The sequence below is a fragment of the Hippopotamus amphibius genome, chromosome 1 (assembly GCF_030028045.1).
Source record: "Hippopotamus amphibius kiboko isolate mHipAmp2 chromosome 1, mHipAmp2.hap2, whole genome shotgun sequence".
NCBI lineage: Eukaryota > Metazoa > Chordata > Mammalia > Artiodactyla > Hippopotamidae > Hippopotamus > Hippopotamus amphibius.
The window spans coordinates 100,598,611-100,622,365 of NC_080186.1; the positions used below are offsets into that span (position 1 = coordinate 100,598,611).

Here is a 23,755-nt window from a genome sequence, read left to right on the forward strand (position 1 = left end):
ATAAACACAGGCCACCTGTGTATTGAGTGACAGTATAAAAAGAATAAATTTCAAGAAATTTCCTCATTTACGCTTATTAAGGGATATCAGTGAACCATGTGATTATAAATAGAATGCTCAGTTGACAGTAACCTGTGTAAAATTTGAAAAATATATTCTGCTTCCCTTATTTTAAAATATCAACATATATTTGCACATATCTTTAAGTACCTTGGAATGAGCACTAGGCTAATGTCACAGTAAGTCTAGAGTATTATTATAAACCAGGGAAGTACATGTCAAAGTTTGTAGCTGTAAAGTTCTGGATGAATCATTCTTTTTTTTAGTTTTTGTTTTTGTTTTGTTTTTTTTTTTTGGCTGAAGCCACATAGCTTGCAGGATCTTAGATCCCAACCAGGGATTGAACGCAGGTTACCACAATGAGAGCACAAAGTTCTAACCACTGGACCACCAGGGAATTCCCGAATCATTTTTTGTAAAACTAAATAAGGAAGCTGATTGTCAATGGATTGTAGTATCTCAGATATAATCAGGGTGGGGTTGAGGGTATGCGTGGTCAGAATGATATGAATAAGTGAAAAGTTTGAATCATTGAGCATTTGAAATTGTATTTTTTTGATACAGAAACTAATAATTCAGCTTGTAAACAGAGGATAAAATTGGGAATTATCTAAGCAATACAATTTTATAAATTATCCCTGATATTTGTATATTAATAGTGAAAAGATTGAAGTTCTTTAAAAAATGTTCTCTTAAGAAACAAATGTTCTGCATAAATATTTAGAAGTTAAGTACTGCTTTCAAAAATATCAAGTAGTATATGTTTGTTTTGCTATTCTTCTTTCCTTTCCTCTTCTTTTCTTTTTTCTTCTTTTTTCTTTTTTTTTTAACTTATTCTATCATTTATTGAGGAAAAAGTTTTACATATTAGGGTGAAGTGGTAGAAATTGACATGGAACCTCATCATTTCCTGCCTTATGTAGTTGTTTTGCTATTTTTCAATGTAAGGTTTCTAGTAGAGTGTCACCTCTTTTAAGACATAATTTGGAGTCTATTTTCAGAATATTTTAGAATCAGTATAAATGAATTATAATACTATGGTTGTTATTCTTCGGTTCACTAATTAAAATTCACAGATACAGGGCCTATTATTTTAAAAAGTAAACAAAACTCCGTGTGACGTGACTTGATCTTGTCATGAATTCTGCTTTGTGGTAGATGAGGACCCTTGAAGAATTCATCGTCAGTATTATAGCTTGAAGTCAGAAATTGGAGGTGGACAAGATCAGGAAAGGTAGAGGCATATACTAAGGCTGTGCCCTGTTTACGTGAAAGTGGGACTGGGCAGGTCTGAGATAAGAGCATAGAATTAGATAAAAGAGTGAGTCATCAGGTCAGAGATGGTGTGACCAGGAGAATGGAGTTTAGTGGTAGAACACATTTGTAAACTTGCCTCTGCAGAAATGCCTTAAAGGAATGAGACTCTGAGTCTGGTATCCAACAGACTTTATTTATGTACATGATATTAAAAAACTCATAATAAAATTATTTATATATCTTGTTCAACTGCTTGGATTTTCATTGAGTTTCATCTCTGCTACTAACTAGCTATGAAAACTTGAACAAGGAGTAGTATCTATTTGTGTTGCAGTTTTTCTTAGCCCAAAACATGGGAGAGTTGGATTAGATGATTTATACACATCTAACACTGCAGCAATCTCTGAATTATTATTACATGCTGCTAATTGGTTTAACAAATTCCCTTTTTATAGATAATGAAAAAATAAACTTCAAGTTGAATTGTTATAGCACCTGTATTAGTGGAGTTTGAATTTAATGAAGTTTTTTTTTTCTTCCTGTATATATTACTTAGTAGTTTGTAGAGACCCAATGTTTTGTAATCAGAATGGAAGAATGTCAAATTCAATCAAGAAAACAAAGTATGTATTAAGTAAACAGTAAAGAATTCTGGGAGAGTGTGACCTGAAGGTCCCAAAGGCTTCTATCCCTGATGATCTGGTTATTATTTGATTTATGTCAGTTTGTAACTGCCCTTGCTTTGACCCAAGAGGATTGCGTGGGAAGTTTGTCTCTCAGAGCTGAAGCATTGCTCTGCAGAGTGTCTAGAGCCCAAGTGTATGCACAGTGTGCCCCCACCCCCACTCCTTGATTAACTGGGAAAAGTCTCAGTTGCTCCAGATGGAAAGTTAAACTCATTGCTAAATCTATCTATACTCATTCTCTGAGAAAAAGGACAATCTCTAGTAATATCGTTGAACTGTGAGTATTTTGTTCTCTCTAAAATAAGAAAAATGTATTTTATTCTGTGTAAATGAATGCTAATTTTGTTGACAACTCACTTCATTATTAAACTCTAAGATATTAATAAATTAGAGGGTATTTTTTGAGATCTTTAGTTTCCACTAACATTAACTTAATTTTTGCAAGGTGAATAAGACAATTGTTGTTACTATGATAGTCAAACTATAGAAAGCATTTTCTCCTTGAAAATAAATTTAATTAAGTAGATTACACAATTATTTGGTTCTTTCCTAAAGAATGACAAGGTAATTTTGGATTCTAGCTGGACTTGACATTTAATGTGATAATATGTCATTTCACAATAATGTTTACTGTTATATTTTTAAAAATTAAACTTGTTTTTAAATCAAGATCTTATTGATAAAATATTTTATTTATTTTATTTTTTGAAGCAATAGGTTATGTGTGAATTCAAACCACTTGAAATAAATTCTGACAAATATGTATTCAGGAAATTATATTTTTGTTGAAGTCTATGATGATATAATTATGAAAATTATGTCAGATTATGGAAAAAGACACAAATATTTCTATACCTCTGAAGTATATAGAATATTAGTTTCATAGTCATGAATTTTCTAAATATTTAATCTATTTTCTCCTTCTGTCTTAAGCTGTGAAAAGTACTTAATGTGATATTAATTAAATACTTTTTTCATTTAAAACTATATATGAATTATATGATTAGATTTATATGAAATGTCCAGAATAGGCATATCCATAGGAACAGAAAGTTGCTTAGTGGTTGTTGGGGTTGGGGGAAGGAGGGAATGAAGTGCCACCCTTACAGTTATAGGGTGATCACTTTGGGGTGATGAAAATGCTCTGGAATTAGATGATGGTAATAGCTGCACACTTTGTGAATATTCTAAAAACCACTGAACTGTGCAGTGAATTTAAAAGTATGAATATGATGTTATGTAAATTGCATCTTGATAAAGCTGTATAATAAAATCATGAGAAGACTTCACAGGGTAAAATCCTCCCTGTATTCAAAAGTTAAAGGATAGATTCTTATGGAGGAATCAAGAAGCCTTAATTCATGTTATTATTCAAATATATTCTTTTCATTTTTCCTGGTTCCAATAAGCTCAGAGAACTTTGGCTCAAAGAAGCACTACCATAAAAACCTTCTTATAATTATGTATCATATAGCACTATCACTCATTTTTTAGTAGATGCTACTATGAAAACTTTTCTGGTGCTTTTCTTGTGAAGCAATCTACTTTTCAATTATGTCAATTATGTCAACAAGCAATGTATTATTCATGATTCAAATGACATATTGCAAGAGTAAAAATGTGAAAACTGTAAAATTCTTTAACATATAGATGTAGTTCTCAGGAATCAATATGTTTTTCCTGTTAAGGTTTGGGCATATAAAGATTTACTAAGAACAATTTATGATTAAAGCAGAGGAGATGCAAATTCGTTTATGCAATTAAGCATCTTTTCAGTAAAATAGCTATCATGATCTGTGAAAAATACAGTTTTTTATAAAGTTAAATTTGTTAAAGAAAAAAATAGCCTTTGCCCAGGCCAAATTGATCCTCTTGATAAAAATCTCCTCTCTCAGCTAAGTTATTTTCTTTTTAAATAAATATTTACTAGGAAAGATAATGAAATAGAATCATTCCAAGCCCATTGTAACTTTTCTCTTTACTTTAATAGGATAGGAAGTTTTTGATTACATACCTCTATGTTATTAATAATTTAATTAAATGTTTTAAAACTAATTTTATAAGCATATTATTTCTGAAAGTTTGTTTTACTATGCATACATATTATAATACTTCTAATAGACATTTAAAAGTCTGAAGAAAAATTTAATTAGTGAACATTTTATGTAGAAAATAATGCAACTATTTCTATGAGCATATAAAAGAGATAAATATTTCATATTTTAAAAAGCATATTTTAATCAATGGCCTATTTATGTTTATGTTTCATATATGCTCTGGAATATAACTACAAGTGTACTTCATTTTATTGCACTTTGCTTTGTTGTGCTTTGCAGATAATGAGTTTTTTACAAATTGAAGTTTTGTGACAACCCTGCATTGAGCAAGTCTATTGGAACCATTTTTTCCGACAGCAATTAGCTCACTTTGTGTCTCTGTGTTATATTTTGTTAATTCTTGTAATATTTCAAATTTTTTTCATTATTATTGTATTTGTTATGGTGATCTGTGAGCACTGATTTCTGATGTTACCATTGTAATTGTCTTGGGGCACTGTGAACCCATGCCCATAAAAAGTTAACTTCATTGATAAATGTTGTATGTATTCTGCCTGCTTCACTAACTGCCTGATTCCCATCTTTCCCCTCTCCTTGGGCCTCCCTATTCTCTGAGGCACAAGTATATTGAAGTTAGGCCATTGAATAGCCCTACAGTGATCTCTAAGTGAAAGGAAGAGCATCATATCTCTCACTTTAAATCAAAAGCTAGAAATAATTAAGCATAGTGAGGAAGGCATTTTAAAAGCTGGGATAGGTCAAAAGCCAGGCCTCTTGTGCTAAACAGTTAGCCAAGTTGCGAATGCAAAGGAAAAGTTCTTGATAAAGGTGCTTCCCCAGTGAACACACAAATGATAAGAAAGTGAAACAGCCCTATCGTTGATATGGAGAAAGTTTTATTGGTCTGGATGAAAGATCAAACCAACCGTAACATTCTTTTAAACCACAACTTAACCTGGAGCAAAGCTCTAACTCTCTGCAATTCTACAAAGGCTGAGATTTGATGAGGAAGCTTCAGAAGAAAAGTTTGAAGCTAGCAGAGGTGGGTTCATGATGTTTAAGGAAAGAAGCCATCTCCATGACATAAAAGTGTAAGCTGAAGCAGCAAGTACTGATGAAGAAGCTGGAGCAAATTATCCAGAAGGCATACCTAAGTAATGAATGAAGGTGGCTCCATTGAACAACAGATGTGGATGAAATAACCTCACACTGGAAGAAAATGCTATCTAGGACTTCCATAGCTAGAGAGGAGAAGTCAATGCCTGGCTTCAAGGCTTCAGAGGAAAGGCTGACATTCCTGTTAGGGGCTAATACAGCTGGTGACTTGAAGTTGTAACCAACGTTCACTTACTATTCTAAAAACCCAGAGCCCTTAAGAATTATGCTAAATCTACACTGCCTGTACTCTATAAATGGAAAAAACAAAGTCTGGATGACAGCACATCCATTTACAGCATGGTTTACTGAATATTTTAAGTCCACTATTGAAACTTACTGCTCAGAAAAAAAAAAAAGTTTCTTTTCAAAATATTACTGCTCATTGACAATGCACCTGGTCACCCAAGAATTCTAATGGAGATGTATAGTAAGTTTAATGTTGTTTTTATGCCTGCTAACACAACATCCATTCTGCAGCCATGGCTTTTGACTTTCAAGTCTTATTATTTAAGAAATACATTTTGTAAAGCTATAGCTGCCACAGGTATTGATTCCTCTGATGGATCTGGGCCAAGTAATTTGAAAATCTTCTGGTAAGGATTCACCATTCTAGATGCCATTAAGAACATCCAGGGACTTCCCTGGCAGTCCAGTGATTAAGACTCAGCACTTCCACTACAGGGGGCATGGGTTTGATCCCTGGTCAGGAAATAAAGACCCCACATGCCAACTGGTGCAGCAACCCCCTGCCCCCCCCCCCCAAAAAAAAAAAACCTAAAAAAAAAAAAGAACATTCATGATTCAGGGGAAGAGGTCAAAATATCAACATTATTGGGAGTTTGGAAGAAGTTGATTCCAAACCTTATGGATGACTTTGAGGGGTTCAAGACTTCATTGGAGGAAGTAACTGCAGTTGTGGTGGAAATAGAAGTCAAGCATGAATATGTGACTGACTTGCTGCAGTCTCATAGAAAACATGAATGGATGAGGGGTTGCTTCTTATGGATGAGCGAAGAAAGTGGATTCTTAAGATGGAAACTACCACTGGTGAAGATGCTATGAAGGTTGTTGAAATCACAAAAAGGATTTAGAATATTAAATAAACTTAGTTCATAAAGCACAGGCAGGGTTTGAAAGATTGATTCCAATTTGAAAGAAGTTCTACTGTGGGTAAACTGCTATGAAACAGCAGTGCATGTTACAGAGAAATCATTCATGAAAGGAAGAGTCAGTTGATGTGGGAAACTTCATAGTTGTCTTATTTTAAGAAATTGCCATAGTCATCCCAATCTTCAGCAACCACCACCCCGATCAGTCAGTAGCCGACAACATTGAGGCAAGACTCTCCACCAGCAAAATGATTATGACTTGCTAAAGCCTCAGATGATGATTACATTTTTTAACAATAAAGTATTTTTTAATAAGGTATTTTTTTAAAAGACATGATGCTGTTGCACACTTAGTAGACTACAGGATAAAGTAAATATAACTTTTAATATGCACTGGGAAACAAAAAAATGTATGTGACTTGCTTTATTGTGATATTTGCTTAATTTCAGTGGTCTGGAACCAATCCCTCAATACCTCTAAGGTACCCTGTAGTCCATAAACTGATAAAAACATTTCTGCTTTAGACAATATTTTGGAGCACTTATTTATCAGTATTGGAAGGATTTGGTTTCAGAACATTATTTATGATATGAACACTGACAGCAGCATTGTTATAAGATACTTAGGTGTGTATTTGCCAGGATATTACCAGTTTTGTTTTAATATGTTACCTCTAGTTTATTGTATATTCTTTCTTTTTTTTTTTTTGATTACATACATGATTTTTTTGGTCATTGGTAACTTTAGTGAGAGAGTATGTGTGGGTTGTAGGAGGTGGGGTCCAGGCTGAAGGCAAGTCCTGTGGGTCAGGCACTGTGCTACATGCTTCACATTTTTTAGGGATAGAGAGTCGGCAGAGGTAAGGTGACAATTATGTCCCATAGTTAAAATTACCCTTGAAAATTCTTTACTTACCCCATCTATTAGGTACAGCGTATGTTAGTTTCAGGTAAAATACTATATATAGCAATACACATACAATGATGTGCAGAGTAAAATTTTACTTTATTTTAATTAAAGAGAAAGAAGAAAGCATATTAAAAAGAAAGATGTGGGGACTTGCTGGTGGTCCAGTGGTTAAGACTCCTCTCTTCCACTGCAGGGGGCATGGGTTTGATCCCTGGTCCAGGAACTAAGATCCCAGGTGTCGCTGGGACTTCCCTGATGGTCCAGTGGGTAAGACTCTGTGCTCCCAATTCAGGGGGCCCAGGTTTGATCCCTGGTTGGGGAACTAGATCCCTCATGCATGCCACAAATGAGTCTGCATGCTGCAACTAAAGATCCTGCGTGCAGCAAGTAAGACCTGTCACAGCTATGTGGTATGCACTGGTCCAGGTGGTAGGATGCAGACCAAAACTCAAAGTCTGTTGGAGTTAGAAGAAGGCAACATAGAAATACTTGATGGCATCTGGTTTCAGGACTTAATGAAGATCAGGTTCTTGATGTCTCATTGCAGAAAGAATTAAGTGAGAGACAAAGTGATAGGTAGGAAATGGATTTATTCAGAGACAAAACACACTCCACAGACAGAGTGTGGGCCATCTTAGAAGGTGAGAAAAGCCTCTATATTATTTCTTTTTTTTTTCAATCTTCGTTGAAGTATAATAGCTTTATACTGTTGTGCCAGTTTCCGCTGTACAACAAAGCGAATGAGCTGTATTTATACATATCCCCTCCCTCTTGAGCCTCCCTCACAAGCCTCCCTCCCACCCTCCCTATCCCACCCCTCTAGGTCATCAGCAATCATTGAGCTGATCTCCCTGTGTTAGGCAGTTCCTTCCCACTAGCTATCTATTTTACATTTATTTCTTAAATGAAATCTTGCTCAGTGAAAAAAAGGAGTATCAAATACTTTTTAATTTTCAGATATTTAGTATTATATGAAGCCTAATGCTAAAAGCAGCAATTTTAAAAGAAGGGTGAGTAACAACTTCAAGTTTTCACATTCATTTGAAATTTTCTAAAATCAAATTGAGACTCAAAAGAGAAGTTTGGAGAGAACTAAATGGGATTATTGCTAAAAAGTATGACAGAAATTAAACTGATAGCATTTAGAATTCTTTTTATATGGAGACCCAATTAATCTGTTGTAATACTGACTGATCTTATTGATTTTAGTCCTTACTTTTCAAGGAAAACTTCATATTGAAAGTGCTTCACTTTTGCTTCATCTGTTCCATTCAGTACTTCCTCTACATGACTACTGCTATGCTGTTAGAGAGTGGGGGATTCAAGTACTTCTAAAGGAAGCTTGAGCCTATTAAAGAATATAGGAGACAAATTTCAGAGATATTACTATTTTAATCATCTTCACGAATGTAAAAACCTTAGCCTTGACCCCATCACATGAGAAATAAATCTAAATAAAAGATTTTTCAATATAATCTCAGAAGCTATCTCAGAAGTTTGTTGTGTATATCTTTTGGTATGACTTAAAACTGATTTTATTCTTTTATGGTTCTTTTAAAAGGTGAAAACAGCTTTACCTTCGAATAGAGAGGATAAAGCTATAAAATATCAGGGATTCTAAAGTGACCTTTACTTTCTTTTAATAATTTCCAATTTCTTTAACTGTGATTTCCTGTTTAGGTCTATTCAAAGATACATTATTTTTGGAATTCCTTCCTAGGAAATAACAATAATAGTTTTTTTCCTATAAGGGGTAGTCTTAGATTTTGAATAAGTTTTCCTCATAATGGCTTATGATTTTTAGTCTTTACTATTAAAAAATAAAACACTTTTTCAGTAATCAAAAAACCAAAATTAATGTTTTAATGTTAAGCATATCATAGTGCTATGAAAAATATTTATGAAGAATTTAGAAGATTAAAGTGCTATGAAAGCCATTCTTTTCCTACTCTTTAATTTACTTCATGAAAAGTGTACTTTTTCTTCCTAATTCATCTAAATTTAGAACACTGAAATCTATTGAAACTATTAGAATAATAATTATAGGACTCAGTTTTTAAGTCAAGAAATGTGCTGGATTTTATTTTTTTTATTTTTTAAATTTAATTTTTATTTTTTTATTTTTATTCTTTAATTCTTCTATTTATTTATTTAAATTTATTTATTTATTTTTAGATTGGGTCTTTTTGTTGCTGCGTGTGGGCTTTCTCTAGTTGTGGCGAGTGGGGGCTACTCTTCGTTGTGGTGCTCAGGCTCCTCATTGCTGTGGCTTCTCTTGTTGTGGAGCACGGGCTCTAGGCACGTGGGCTTTAGTAGTTGCAGCACGTGGGCTCAGCAACTGTGGCTTGTAGGCTCTAGAGTGCAGGCTCAATGGTTGAGGTGCACGGGCTTGGTTGCTCTGCGGCATGTGGGATCTTCCTGGATAAGGGATCGAACTCATGTCCCCTGCTTTGGCAGGCAGATTCTTAACTACTGCACCACCAGGGACGTTCCTTGCTGGATTTTAAACACATTAATTAAACTCTCCCAGCAACTTTGCTAGGTGTGCTTCATACTTTCGTTTCTACAAATGTGGAAACCAAGGTTCAGGGAGGTGTAAAAATGACCCATAAATAAGTGGTGAAGGCAGTGTATGAAGTCTAACTCCAAAGTTTGGTACCCTTTCAAGAGCCATAATGCTTATTACCAAGATTTAAGTTATTTTAAAGAGCTGAGCAACAAGAAATTGTCAGAATTAAATAATTTGGTATGTAAAGATATGAAAAATCAATGTTCTTCCAGTTAAAGTGTAAATATAAATGTCTTGTATAAAGTCTGCTAAATTCTTTATTTTTTGAAAACAGTATTATAGTTTTATAAAATCGTACTGATTGGCTAATCATACTTTCAAAAAGTCTACAAAATTTTTGTTTCCTTCAGGTTCTATTTTAGCATCTACTAATGAAGAAGTGAAAATTGGAACAGAGAATGTCCAATACTTACGTCACTGCATCTGATGGGTACTGTCTTGCTGAACCAGTGCAGTACTATGGTATGTGACAAAAAAACTACAGTATGATAGTTGATAAAACTTTCTTTGGGGTGGGAATTGTGGTTAATCAGAGTTTTTTTTTTTTTTGGGGGGGTACACCAAGTTCAATCATCTGTTTTTATACACATATCCCCGTATTCCCTCCCTTCCTTGACTCCCCCCACCTCGAGTCCCCCCCACCCTCCCCGCCCCAGTCCTCTAAGGCATCTTCCATCCTCGAGTTGGATTCCCTTTGTTATACAACAACTTCCCACTGACTGTCTATTTTACAGTTGGTAGTATATATATGTCTGTGCTACTCCAGAGTTGTTTTTTTTAAAGAAATTAACAAATGAACCAAGGACTTTCAATTACTCCCTACCAAAGAAAATAATTAATTTCAAAAATCAGAAATACCAAAATGTTGTAAGTCAGAATCAAATGTAAGGGAGAAAAAGCACAATAGTCTAAAATTGTATTCAATTTTTAAAAATAGAATTTACATGCAAATTATGTTATTTTTAGGGGTTAGCTGAAGCTAGTTCACATGCAATTCAGAAAATGTCATTCAGAGTAGTTATTCAATGTACCTGAAACTTAATGGAAGATTTTTATCTTATAAAAAATAGAAATAGAAATAGAAAACAGCGTTCAAAAGACAACAGGATTTTTCTTCAAAAAGACTAAGATTATAATATGAATTGATTTTAAATGCAGTTTTCTTCTATATTATACTTTGAACTCTGATTTCCATGCCAATGGATCAGCCACTATTCTGCAGTCTTTTGACACTCAGCCAAGAAGGGTCCTCGTCTTTAAAAAAAGTTACATTGTTTTTATTGATAACTTTTCTTCTTCTATCAGGCTGTCATTAGCATTTATTCAACACTTTGCAATGGATTGGATGCTAGAAGATTGCAAATGCTTTATGTGAATTAATAGAAATTATGCTGTTTACTAATCTTGGTAGAATTTTGAGGGTGAGAGTAAGTCTAACCACCTTGTGATTCAGCACCAGGAGAAGTACAAATATTACTAAATACAGACATAGAGCAACTAAGTATTCCTGGGTCTTTTTGTAGCCAATTTTCTGGATTTATTTCAGTAATCCTCCTGAAAACAGAAAGTAAGTTGGTGTTTGGGAGCTTCTGATAATAATAAAAATAGTCATTAAGTATCATTTTGTATTTTGTACATGCTTTTGGATATCACATTTTATTTCATTCTTACAGTCACCCTGTGAGGTAGGTGAATTTTATCCCCAGATAACTGAATTGCTAGACAACAAAATAGAAAAGAAACTTTAGCAATTTAAATCAGGTCTACAAATGGTGAACGAGAGTGTTAAGGTATATTAAATGAGGAGTTTAAACATTTTTTTTTTTGCTTGAAATAACTAGATAACTGGTATAATTGTATTTTAGTTTGATTTTTTGGTGCGGGCGTGGGATAATTTATTAATTCATCTCTTTAGTGATCTGATTGCACTGAAAACAATTTTATTTACAACAAAGAAAATGCTGAAGCTGGGGAAAAGCTTTCCTTTCAAACTCTGGGAAATATTCATTTCTACTTATGGAAATAGACTGGATTGGTATGTAAGCCATTAGCAACCCTTTCTCCCAGCTCCTGAGCAACCTCTGCATACTTCTGGGATGGCAGCATTTATCATGCATTGAAATTCAGTTTACTGTCTGCCCCTCCTGCTAGAGAGCGAGTCCCTGGGATGTAGTGAACATGTTGAACTAACTCTGTTCTTTGAGTGTAAAACTCTTTGAAATTTGAAAATAATTATGAACCTGACTTTCACCATTTTTTTGTGTGTGTGTGTGTGTGTGTCAAAAAAACTAGATATTCTGCCAGAACAAATCAATTATCAGCTGCACGACACTGAATTTCAAGAATCACCTTATTGCCGATATTCTACTGTCCAGTTTCCTCCAGCTCTACAGTCCCAATCTTTACAAAGTCATTTCAACACTTATAGCTTGGATCCACAGTTCAGTGATGGAGAATATGGACTTTTTTCCTGTGCATTAAATAAATCCACTCATGTGGTTGCCCATGATGCTGAAGATGGTTACCCTGGAATAAAAAGGTCCAGAATAACTCATTCTTCCATTCATATTAAGGGACAGGAAGAACTCTGTGTAGTTTGTGGTGATAAAGCATCAGGATATCATTATAATGCACTTACTTGTGAAGGCTGCAAAGGTAAGGATAAAGTTAAAACTTTAATCATAGTGTTCACTGAAGAGTCACAAAATTTTAAACATGTAAGAATACTCTTTTTAAAATGTGAAAAATAAAACCAAGGAGAGCCATTGATATGTTTAAAGGTGATCAATCTGTGGGATCAAAGACATGAAAATGGAATTTAATGAAGTTTTAATTTGGTTTTCTTTTTAATTTTGATGAAGACTTTTGCATTTAAACATAAAATTCAAAATATTTATTGGCAGAAAGTTTCCGTGTTCCTAGGTGAATCTGATGTTGAAATAAAAAAAGTCTTTTAAAAAGATCTGAATGTTAACTATTAGGTCTTCTCATGTGGCTGGTATAATTCATGAATTAGGAAGAAATTTCAATTAAATGACTTCTAAGATTCTAAGTCTACTTTTTGGGAGTGCTTTTTTGAAAACAAATTGGAGGTCTGCAAGTGAAGATCGTCATTGACAACAACATTTTTGACTAAAATAGTCCTTGAGGAAGTTTTGAGGTTTTGAAACACTTCTGCATTTTTTTATTCACAAATGCAATATTGGGACAGAAGCTGGAAATGATTAGATAACTACAGCACTAGGTAAATATGCCTAGAAGTTCAAGGTGAAGTCTTATTGTCAGAATCTCACAAATACCCCACATGAAGAATAGCCAAAAAGAAGATCAAGGGAAAGGAGGTAACAGCTTTATGAGTAGAATAGCTGGGCCAGTATTTGCTTACTCTTAAAATGCAGGGCCTTGGTGTTAAAACTAAGTTGAAGAATGAGGCATAGTTCTGGAAAACTAAGCTGAGCTTTCTATTCCCTTTGCTGAATCTAAGTCATGAAACTCCCACTTTCAAGTGTGTCTATAAAAAGGGTATAGCAGGCTTCTAAGAGAGGTGTTGCCTAGCCTTATCAACTTCACTGCTTGGAATGGAATAAGAGGAAGATGGCAGGGATCATTGCATAGGAATGGGAAATCAAAGAGGAAATGGGAAGAGACTGCTATGCATTAATTTAGGAAAATGTAGAATCTCCACACCCCTCCTCAACACCCCCCCCCCCCCAGCCCATTCAAAATCTTTAACTAAATAAATTAGCAATACTTTCTCATCTGGGGAAGTGCTAAAAAGGAAGAAAGACAAAGGAGTAAGTTTGGAAGAATATCTTTTCCTTTAGGAGTTGAGGTAGAAAATGTGAGGAGAGAAAAAGAGAGGCTTTTCTTATAGTTTTATTTTACATGAGCACATATTCCTTCTAGAGAACCTTGAGAGATGTGCTGTTGAATCTTGATATTCTGTAAAATATAGTTTTAAAATGCTTTTAGATGATATAACGATAGAAAATAGTTGTTTTAATGTGTTGGGGTTATTTAGTTTAATTTCCAGATAGATTATTGACAAGAACCACCATGGAATAAAATATATCAAATAACAGAGGATTAAACCAATTATCCAGATAAATGTATATTAAACTAAACCTTCTTACTGAGGGAAAAAACATTTTATTGTACTAATTTAGTTAACTTGATTACATTCACTATGAAGGTTAAAAACAAGTAACTAAAAATACCTAATAGTAAAATTTTAAAAACTCTGTTTTGTTATTAGGGTTTTTTCGACGTAGCATCACCAAAAATGCAGTATATAGTTGCAAGAATGGTGGTCACTGTGAAATGGACATGTACATGCGTAGAAAATGTCAAGAGTGCAGATTAAAAAAGTGTAAGGCAGTAGGAATGCTGGAAGAATGTAAGTGCCATTGTGTTTTGTTTGTTTGTTTGAGACGGATTTTAGTTTTTCTTACCTTACTGGGAACTTACATTCTTCAAGTTATTATGGACATATTTAAACATAACATATTTGTCTGGATTTAAGCTATTTTTCTAGCAACTGCTAAATTAGGATAGCCAGTTACCAATCTAGGTAATTATTTCCATAAACTCTGTTCTATGCTATATTGCTCTAACTTTGGTAATAATCATATTTTCTTCTTAATTGGAAATCCTTGTATTTTTATATTACTAAACCTAAAGTTATATAATTCACCTAGAAAAAGAATTTTAAATTAGCAGTTTCCCTTCAATGTACCAGTTGACATTCTGTTGCTTCCAATGTATAATTAATGTGGAAATTTCTCTAACATAAAAAGGTCTAAATTTATAATTTGGAGATGCAAAATTAATTTTTAATTTATGTCTAGGATGATTTTGTAGTTTTAAGTAGGTAGTTGTGGAAGGAAAAGAAGTAAGAAATGCAGTAAATTTAACTGCTGTTGTACATGGTCGCCAAAAAAGAAAGGTTCTTTGTGAAAAGACAAGTTCATGATCACATATATGTACAATATAAGACAATTTTTGTGAAATTCCATAATGTTATTTGTTGTACCAAAAACATTTTATGTGAATTTTGTAATATCACAGGTTTGCTCACAGAAATTCAGTGCAAATCAAAGAGACTTCGAAGGAACTTTAAGCAGAAAAATAGTTTTTGCTCTAACATCAAAGTGGAAGAGGAGGGGGTAAACAACAAAGCTGTATCATCCACTACTAGATCTGCAAAAGTGGCAAGACTTTTCTTATAAAATTTCTTGTTTCTTTAATGATGATGTCTTGTTTAATAAGTATGCATTATAGTTTTTCCCCTATATCTTCTTACAGATTCAGGAGAGCATGGAACTAACACAAGAGGAATATCAGCTCATTAACAACATTGTGGCTGCTCATCAAAAATATACAATTCCTTTAGAAGAAACAGAAAGATTTGTATGTGTTTATTACTAGCAAGAAATAATTTGTATAATTATGTTAGAAAATAACAGCATAATCATAAAAGTTTAAAATTTAAACAGTTATTTGAAAGAAAAAAATTATTACTCATTTCTTTTTGTTGATTAGCTGCAGGGATATGCAAATCCTGAACTGATATTTTTGCGACTCTCAGAGACAGTTGTCCTTTACATACAGAGGTTAATGGATTTCACCAAAGGACTCCCAGGTAATCACTTTACCTTTGGAAAAAAGTAATTTAATATGTAATTTTTTTTTTAAAGTTCCTTGTTTTAAAGGAAGGTGGCATTTTAAGAAAACAAAACCCTCTATTTTTCTACCAAAACTGCTTCTAAATTCAAAAACATGTTTACTTTGTTTGCTTTAATCAATCAGGTGGATGAAAATATAAATGTTTAAAAATATTATTCAAGTGACTTCAAAGACTTAGAGTTAAGAAAAACTATCATTGGTAGTATGTTTTATTCTATTTTTGGAAATAAATTGTTTTTGTTTTTTAGATAAAACATGAAACAAACAAAATTCCCTGTTCCATACCAAAAAAAAAAAAAGTCAAGCTGCTGTTGGCCAAAATTTAGCCATCTATTTAAATGTGAAAATAAATTCTTCAAGGCTAAACCAACTATGTTTAATTTGCTCTTGCCATGGGAAAGTATTATCTGGTTCTGATGAAAGTGCCCCAAAATATTACCATGTGGAATCATGATTATTCTAAGGGAGCAGTCAGGATTCATATTACAAGTAAAAAATATAAAAATGTTAAATCCTATACCTGAACATTATCTTTTCATTACTTATTTCAAACAATTATGTGGTCTTTTCGCAAAGGATTTGAAAATTTGACCAATGAGGATCAGACTGCATTACAGAAGGGATCAAAAACTGAAGTGATGTTCCTTCATGTGGCCCAAATTTACAGTCAAAAAGAATGTTTGTCATCAACTTCTGAAAGTAAAAAAGGTCAATTAACTCAATCTTAATGTTATTGTTAATTTTAGCAACAAATTATATAACACTGAGCTATTTCTTCTTATATTGTTATTTTACTAGTTAGTGTACAGATAAGTACTTCATAATAGCTGTTTACAGTTTTCCAATTCATCGTTTGATCTTTTGCTTTCCTTTTAAAGAAAGCCATTCTTTTTATATAGCATCATAGAAAACACATATCTTCTATATAATTTTTATATAAAGAGTGAACTATTATTCTAGATTCATGTTTCAGTAATAAAAATTATAAAGCTACCATTTGTTTGGAATGTTTCCTGTCTTAGAGATTAGAGAGACTGAATTTACTGTCCATATAAAGATTTTAAAAAATCAGACTTTATATTTTTCCCTTAACTAGGTACTATGAAAATATCGAATCATTCAGATCATTCACTAAATTGTCACAGTCAGAGTGGTGATAAAAGTGCTGTTTATTCTAAGGAAACATTTTGCAGTGAAGACTGTCTTTCTACCTTGCTGACTGGTAATATTACATATAATACAAAATATTGTATTGGATGGAAAAAATTGCTCAGACGTTTCATTTTCTTATATGACTTTGAGAAAATATGATAATGGCAATATGAGTCTGTACTATGTTCTGATGAAAAATACATTTGATATTAATCTTTCTAGGTATTGCTGAAGAATTTATTACCACACTGTATTACTTCTGTAGAAGAATGAGCGAGATTAGTATTACTAATACTGAATATTCTCTGCTTGCAGCCACAACAGTATTTTTTTCAGGTAAAAAACTATTTAGCAGTAAAAGTTTGGATTAAGTTTGGCAATGAAATCATGAAGTTTGTGGTGGTTATATTACTCATTGATTCCAAATGTACCAATTTTCATCAAAATTGCCTTCTCTATAAGAGCATTCTCTTCAGCTTACGAACATGCTGTAATTTCTTGCATCTTAAAAAAATGCCTTTTTGACCTCAAATCCCCTTTCAGCTATTCTCCTATTTCTCTGTTCTACATTACAGCAAAAAAAAAAGTTTTTAAGAGTTGTCTGTACTCGTGCCTCCATTTCTCTCTTCTCATTCACTTCTGAACCCAATACAGTCAGATTTTGTCCCTGCCTTTCCCCTCCACCATAACTTATCAAAATCTTCAGTAATTTGGCATTGCAGATTCCAGTGGTCAATTCTTAGTCTTGATCTTACTTGACCTGTCAGTTATGCAGATCACTCCCTCTTTCTTAGAACACTTACCATTTGGCTTCAGTTGATCATGCCCTTCTTGACATGATTTTTTTCCCACTTGATTTCCAGGACATTATTCTCTCTTGGTTTTCCTCCTCAGTAGCTGCTCTGTCTTGTTAATTCCCCCTCATCTCACACATTGATAAAGGTTAAAATGTCCCAGGACTCAGTTCTCTTTTCTTCTATACACACTTCCTTTGAAATTTCATCCTATCTCATGACTTTAAATGCCATCTAGAGGCTGACAACTCCCAAATTATATACCAACCTGGACTGCTATCCTAAGCGCCATTTAATAGCCTACTCAAGATTTCAATTTGGATGTTTAGTAGGCATATAAAATTTAACATGTCTGAATGTGAACTCCCGATTGCTCCCCTGACCCTCTTATATGCTTCCTCCATCTCTACTAAATGGCATCTCCATCCTTCAAGTTGTGTAAGCCAAAATTCTTGAAGTCATCCTTCACTTCTTTTTTTCTTTTATACCCATATCAAATATGCAACAAATCTCATTGGCTCTAGCCTCAAAATAGATCCAGAACTCAACCACTGCTTACTGTCTCTGTCCCTGCCATCCTAATAAAACTACTAACTCACTTTCCTGTTTCTGCCTTTGCCTCCCTAGGGTCTATTCTTTGTACTGTAGCCAGTGATTCTTTGACAACAAAAGCCAGATCATGTCATTCCTCTGCTTATAACCCTTTAATGGCTTTCTATTTTACACCGTTTAAAGCCAAATTTCTTTCCATCATTGCCTATTACTATTCCTTTTGCTTACACCACCACAGCCACATTGCTTTTGATGCACATGCTCCCTGAAAATTTCAAGCAGGCTCCTTCCATAGGTTCTACTGTACTTGACAAATCTTCTGCGTATAAAGCTCTTTCCTAGATAGCTTCATGGCTCCCTCCTTCACTGTCCTGGATCTCTGCTAAATGTCATCTTATCTCTGATTACCCTTTTAAAAATAGCTACCTCCTCCTCACCGTAAATTCTTATCCCCTACTCTCACTTATTGTTGTCATATATTTTTATTTAAAAAAACTGTGTATATGTCTCTTTCCTCCCAGACCCAAAATATAAGCTCAATGAGGGCAGGAAATTTAGTCTATGTTCACTGCTGTATCTCCAGCACAATGACTGGATAAATGAATGCTGTCTAATCATTAAGAAATACTCTTCATAGAGTATTATGAAGATTAAATAAGACATTGCATAGAAGAAAGTTACATAGCATGAAATCTGGCATATATTAAAGGTTCAGTAAATATTTGCTATTTTTATTATTTAAAACTGTATTGTTCTAAATTAATTATCTTCCACTTTTCAGCACTTATTAAGATATATCTGATGATGTTTTTCAGATCGTCCATGCCTGAAAAATAAGCAACATGTGGAAAATTTACAAGAACCCGTTTTGCAAATTTTGTACAAATATTCAAAAATTTATCATCCAGAAGACCTACAACATTTTGCTCGTCTCATAGGGAGGCTCACTGAACTGAGAACATTGAATCACAACTACTCAGAAATACTTAGCATTTGGAAAACAAAGGACCCCAAATTGGCTAGTTTACCCTCTGAGAAATGGGATTTGTATTCACTTTGCTGAAATTTTAGAATGTTGTGGTTTGTCTTAAACTTCCTAAATCCAGATTTTTTACTCTATCATTATAGGATGACTGGTTTGAAAAATATGAGCAGAATTGCTGTTACCAATGTAATCACCATAAAATGGACATCATCAACGGCTCATCAAATTTTGTGGAATATAGGACCACCACTAGAGGGACATCTAGGATTCTTTTCAAGATTTGTCCCCAAAGAAGCAATGATTATTGTTACTGCATGATTCCTTCATAGGGAGTAGTACTAAATAGAGTTCTTACCTGAAGAAACTCTACATTTTTTCATTTAGTAGAAAGTTGAATGGAAATATATAGATTACTTGTAGACATAAAGATTATCTAGTGGAAACAGTTGTAATGAGAACAAAAGCAGTTGTAAACTTCATTAAGGCTAGATTGATAGATAAGGAACTAACATTTTAAAACTATTCCTATTATAGCATTTTACAAATTATTAAAGAGGAACAAAGCTTTGTTCAACTCTTACTTTTTCTTAATCGCTTAAAAATATTTTTTTTGATATGCACCACTTTAAAAGTCTTTATTGAGTTTGTTAAAATATTCCTTCTGTTTAGGGATCTTAGCTCCCCTACCAGGGATCAAACCCACACCCCCCACATTGGAAGGTGAAGTCTTAACCACTGGACTGCCAGGGAAGTCCCTTAATGTCTTTAAAATAGAGATCTTTTATAAGCCTCAATTAAAAATTTTGTCATGGCAAGATACCGAAAAAATTAAAATGACAAAATATGTTAACATATATTGGGAAATTAAGCACAATTTAATGCTCATTCTGGTAGACAATATTTTGACACTTTTGCCAACACCTTTTGTCGAAAAAATAAAGTTTTTAAAACCTGGAATCTTACCACAAATATTTTAATCCGAGTAAGAACAGGATTAACATTAAAAAAATTTCATGTGAAATACATGAAAGCGAGAAATTCTATGGAAGCACTAGATTTCCATAGAATTTTGAAAGACTGGATATGAGTAAGTAAAATACTGTGAATTTAAGTTAATTTAATACTAGGAATAGCATTTTGGTTTTCAATACAGAAAAAAGACCATAGTTGAATATTTCACTGTTATAAAACTTAAAAAAATTGGAATATTGCATTTATACCCTCAACTTCTAAAATATATTAATTAAATGTATCAACTATTCCCCCCAGGGGTTATCTTGTGCATTTATTCTTGGTATCATCTCTTGAAGGGAGTATTTTATCTTCTTTAGGGTACCTAGACTCCGTTTCATGTAAAATGAAAGCCTTACACTGGATCATCCTTTCTAGCTCAAAAATGTAATTTTAGTAGAAACTATTATGTCTGATAGGTTCATTTATACAAAACAAAATGAGTTATTTAAAAATATTACTAAAGTCCTTTGGAAAAGCATCAATTATATTGTAGTACATGGAGAAAGTGAGAAACCAAAGTCAATATCTTGAAAACAGAACTCACTGTCTTATGGCTCAAACCTAGGTACCTAGCACCACTGTATTTATTGTGTCTATTAGCCCAAGTCTGAAACCAGGCAGTCATCTTAGACTTCTCTCTTTTGCTTCTCACTTTAAAAGAGCCATCGAATCCTATTAATTTTATTTCCTAAATATCTTTTTCATTTCACACATTTTCTTCATCTTTACTGGCACTGTCATAGCTCAGGTCCTTATACCTTACTCACCCAGGCTATTAAAACTGTCTCCCTAACTGCAGTCTCATAATCCTAAACCATTTTTCATACTACAAATTTTCTTCTGAACTTGACCATGCCTCCCTTTCCGCTCAAAATTCCTCAAGATTCTCATCCAAGGCCTTCACATCTACTATGTCTCCAGTCTCATCATTTTCCCACTTGCGTCCTCACACACCTACACCGCAGTGACTGGACTCTCACTCTTGAACTCATCTCTCTCACAACTCCAACGCCTTTGCCTACCGTCCCGCAGCCGGTGACACCTCTTCCCGCTTTCAGTATCTAGTCAACGCTCTGTTCACCCTTCTATTTTCTATGGAAGCAATAACAGAAGCGTACTATATCCGTGAAGCCCTCTCCTGACTCTCAAGCCACTGTAAAGGCCGCTTTCCCTTTTTATGGGTCCCAAAGACCCTTAGAAAATTACTTCCATTAAATTATACAGGGGGCTATAATCATGTTTGCATTTCTTTCCTTCCTAAGACTGTGAACTCTTAGAGGACAGAAACAGATTTTTCACTCTCAGCTCCAGTCTATCATAGCACCTGACAGTTTTCCTCACATTCTTTAATAGCAGAAGCTCGAAGAACAATTCTAAACAGAAATAGAATCCAGACGAGAATTACTACTAACGTGAAGGGAAATCTCGCGAGATGTAGGTCTCGCGAGATCTGACCAACTCACGCCGACGACCGTTATTTAGCTGTTAAACCGCCGCTCGCCTTGCCCTTCGCTTCTGGCGGCTGAGTTGGAGCGGTTTCTCGCCTTTTCCGAGGTTCGGACGCAGAAGTTCTTGTTGGTTCTTTCTGCTTCCCTAATAGACGTCAGGTGGCGGTTCGCGTGGGCACCAAGGCCCCCGGTTTCCCGCTTTTTTTTTTTTTAAAGGTAAGGGCAGGTGTGCTGAGTTCCCTCTCTTGAGGACGGAACCCAGAGCTGGGCGAAGTTTTGATACTGCCCCTCCCTCACGCAGGCAGCCCCGGGCGCCTTCTCCGTAGTCGTTGAAGCACCTAAGGTAGTTCTTCCTGGCGAGGTGATGCAGTTTAACAGGGCAGGTGGAGGTAACGGGCTTCTTTTTAGGCTGTCGCGCTGATGATGCCTAGTTCGAGTTTCTGGATTATCTGCATCGCCCCCGTGGCCATTGGTGGTGAGGGGATGACGGGGACAAATAGGGGATGTTTCTGCTTTGAACACCCCCGGCAGTAAGAGTCGTCGTAGGCTTACATGGAAGCAAAGGTTTCACCGATTCCTTTATATACCCATTTATTATAGAATAAGTATGCATTAATGAAACAATGTAAAATACTTTCTTCCCCCTCCTGAGCAATAGATAATTCCGACTGGAACAGTGAAAATGGAAAAGCAAAAGCCTTTTAAATTGTTTGTACCACCAAGATTAAGTAGCAGTCAAGTATCTGCAGTGAAACCTCAGACTTTGGGAGGAGATTCTAATTTCTTCAAGGTAAATTTGCACGTGGATCTTGATTTGCCTGTTCTTAACTTTAGGTAAATGAGGTAAAGTGAGCTTTCTTACCGGTGTTATTTTATAATTTTTCAGTAAATATGTTCTGATTTACCCAAGAATTTTGGATAGAATTGCTTTGAGTGAATAATTAGCATATTTAATGTGTTTAGGCATCATTTATTTAAAAAAAGAATCACTGATGCTTTAGAATTCTGCATACATAATGGGACCTGCTTATTTTAATCCTCCCTCTTTCTTTAAATGGTTTAAGGCAACTTATAAACATATATGATGAAATAGTAAAATAGAAATTAGAAGAATATTAGGATCAAGGAAAATTAAGAAAATTTGGACAAAGATGTTGACATGTTGGTAAAAATTAGTGTGTGACTGAGGTTAAAATTTGACTCTGAGCTTCCTGGTTGACAGGATAAAAAGGGAAATGTGTATATGTAGTAGTCTTATTGGAAAGGAGGAATTACACCAAGTTTCTCTGGTGAAATAGAGCTTTTTTTAAAGTAATTTATTAAAATTCTTATGTGGGAACTTCCCTGGTGGTCCAGTGGTTAAGATTCCTTGTTTCCACTGCAGGGGGCACAGGTTCAATCCCTGGTCCAAGGAACTAAGATCCTGCATGCTGCACAGCACAGCCAAAAAAATTTTTTTCACGTTAAAAATAAATAAATAAATTTCACATGTGGAACTTTATGTTGGAGATGGGATGAAGCAATGAATATTTTAATTTTCTGTGCTGTAGAAAAAATCTTATGTCTCTATAGCCAAAGAGTATAACATTAAAATGCTGTTTAGTGAAGAAAATTCTCAGTTCTACCAGGGGAAAGATCATAATGAAATTGAAGAAAACTAATATTTTAAGCTACTAGTTAAAATCACTGATATTATTCCTGAGTACTTACAAAACATGTATCATGTAATTTTTAGTTTAGCTTTCTCTTATAAGTGAAAATTAAGAATTTTTGCTTTGTTTACGTAGCAGAATCATTTGATATTTTTTAACACTATGTATACATTGAAGCATGTACAATTATAGTCACTTCTTTAAGCAGATGTATGTTGTATATGTAATTACATATTACACTGCTAGTTATTAGAGTGGCATGGGACAGTGTGTTTAAGAACTTCTTTCTGTTTCTAGAGTTTAAACAAATGTGTTGAAGATGATGTTGGTTTTCCATTTACAATGACTAATCTCTCCAAAAATGGGGAAAACATTGATTCAGGTAGGAGACTGGAAAAGCAATGTTTCACCTTACATAGAAGCATTTTAAAAATATACATCGCTAGATATCAAATATGAGTATTATATTGATAGCCTTGACATTAAAGCTAGATATAATACTTAATATAAAAAGTAAGATGTTGGCATATTTAATTCCAGTTGTCTTTTATCTTGCAGATCCTGCTTTACAAAAAGTTAACTTTTTGCCAATGCTTGAACAGGTCAGTTAAGTATAGTGTATATAGATATAACCTGTTTAGATATTGAATTGCTTGCTTGAAAAAGA

At 34.1% G+C, this 23,755-nt stretch overlaps 2 protein-coding genes across 3 annotated transcripts in view; both read left to right on the plus strand.

The window, feature by feature from the left end:
- The first annotated feature begins 10,204 nt into the window (after positions 1 to 10,204).
- LOC130832668 (bile acid receptor-like) lies at positions 10,205 to 19,052 on the plus strand. Its single transcript, XM_057701304.1, has 10 exons — positions 10,205 to 10,268; positions 12,099 to 12,461; positions 14,062 to 14,202; positions 14,874 to 14,971; positions 15,111 to 15,215; positions 15,348 to 15,447; positions 16,068 to 16,199; positions 16,588 to 16,713; positions 16,866 to 16,979; positions 18,805 to 19,052. Exons 1-10 carry the CDS (start codon positions 10,205 to 10,207, stop codon positions 19,050 to 19,052), a joined length of 1,491 nt encoding a protein of 496 aa, XP_057557287.1.
- A 3,066-nt stretch (positions 19,053 to 22,118) lies between these two features.
- SYCP1 (synaptonemal complex protein 1) overlaps positions 22,119 to 23,755 on the plus strand; it is a 141,642-nt gene continuing 140,005 nt past the window's right edge. For both annotated transcript variants that reach the window (XM_057747262.1, XM_057747268.1), the window contains exons 1-3: positions 22,119 to 22,226; positions 23,386 to 23,470; positions 23,647 to 23,690. In XM_057747262.1, the coding sequence (XP_057603245.1) occupies positions 22,119 to 22,226; positions 23,386 to 23,470; positions 23,647 to 23,690 (237 nt within the window). The remainder of the gene's footprint in view (positions 22,227 to 23,385; positions 23,471 to 23,646; positions 23,691 to 23,755) is intronic.

Bases quoted from the DNA above. Each gene is read 5' to 3' on its own strand.
- LOC130832668 (XM_057701304.1), top strand. From the start codon at position 10,205: ATGTCCAATACTTACGTCACTGCATCTGATGGGTACTGTCTTGCTGAA. The intron at 14,203-14,873 runs GTAAGTGCCATT...GTAATATCACAG, and splicing joins AGTAGGAATGCTGGAAGAAT to GTTTGCTCACAGAAATTCAG. The intron at 16,200-16,587 runs GTCAATTAACTC...TCCCTTAACTAG, and splicing joins AACTTCTGAAAGTAAAAAAG to GTACTATGAAAATATCGAAT.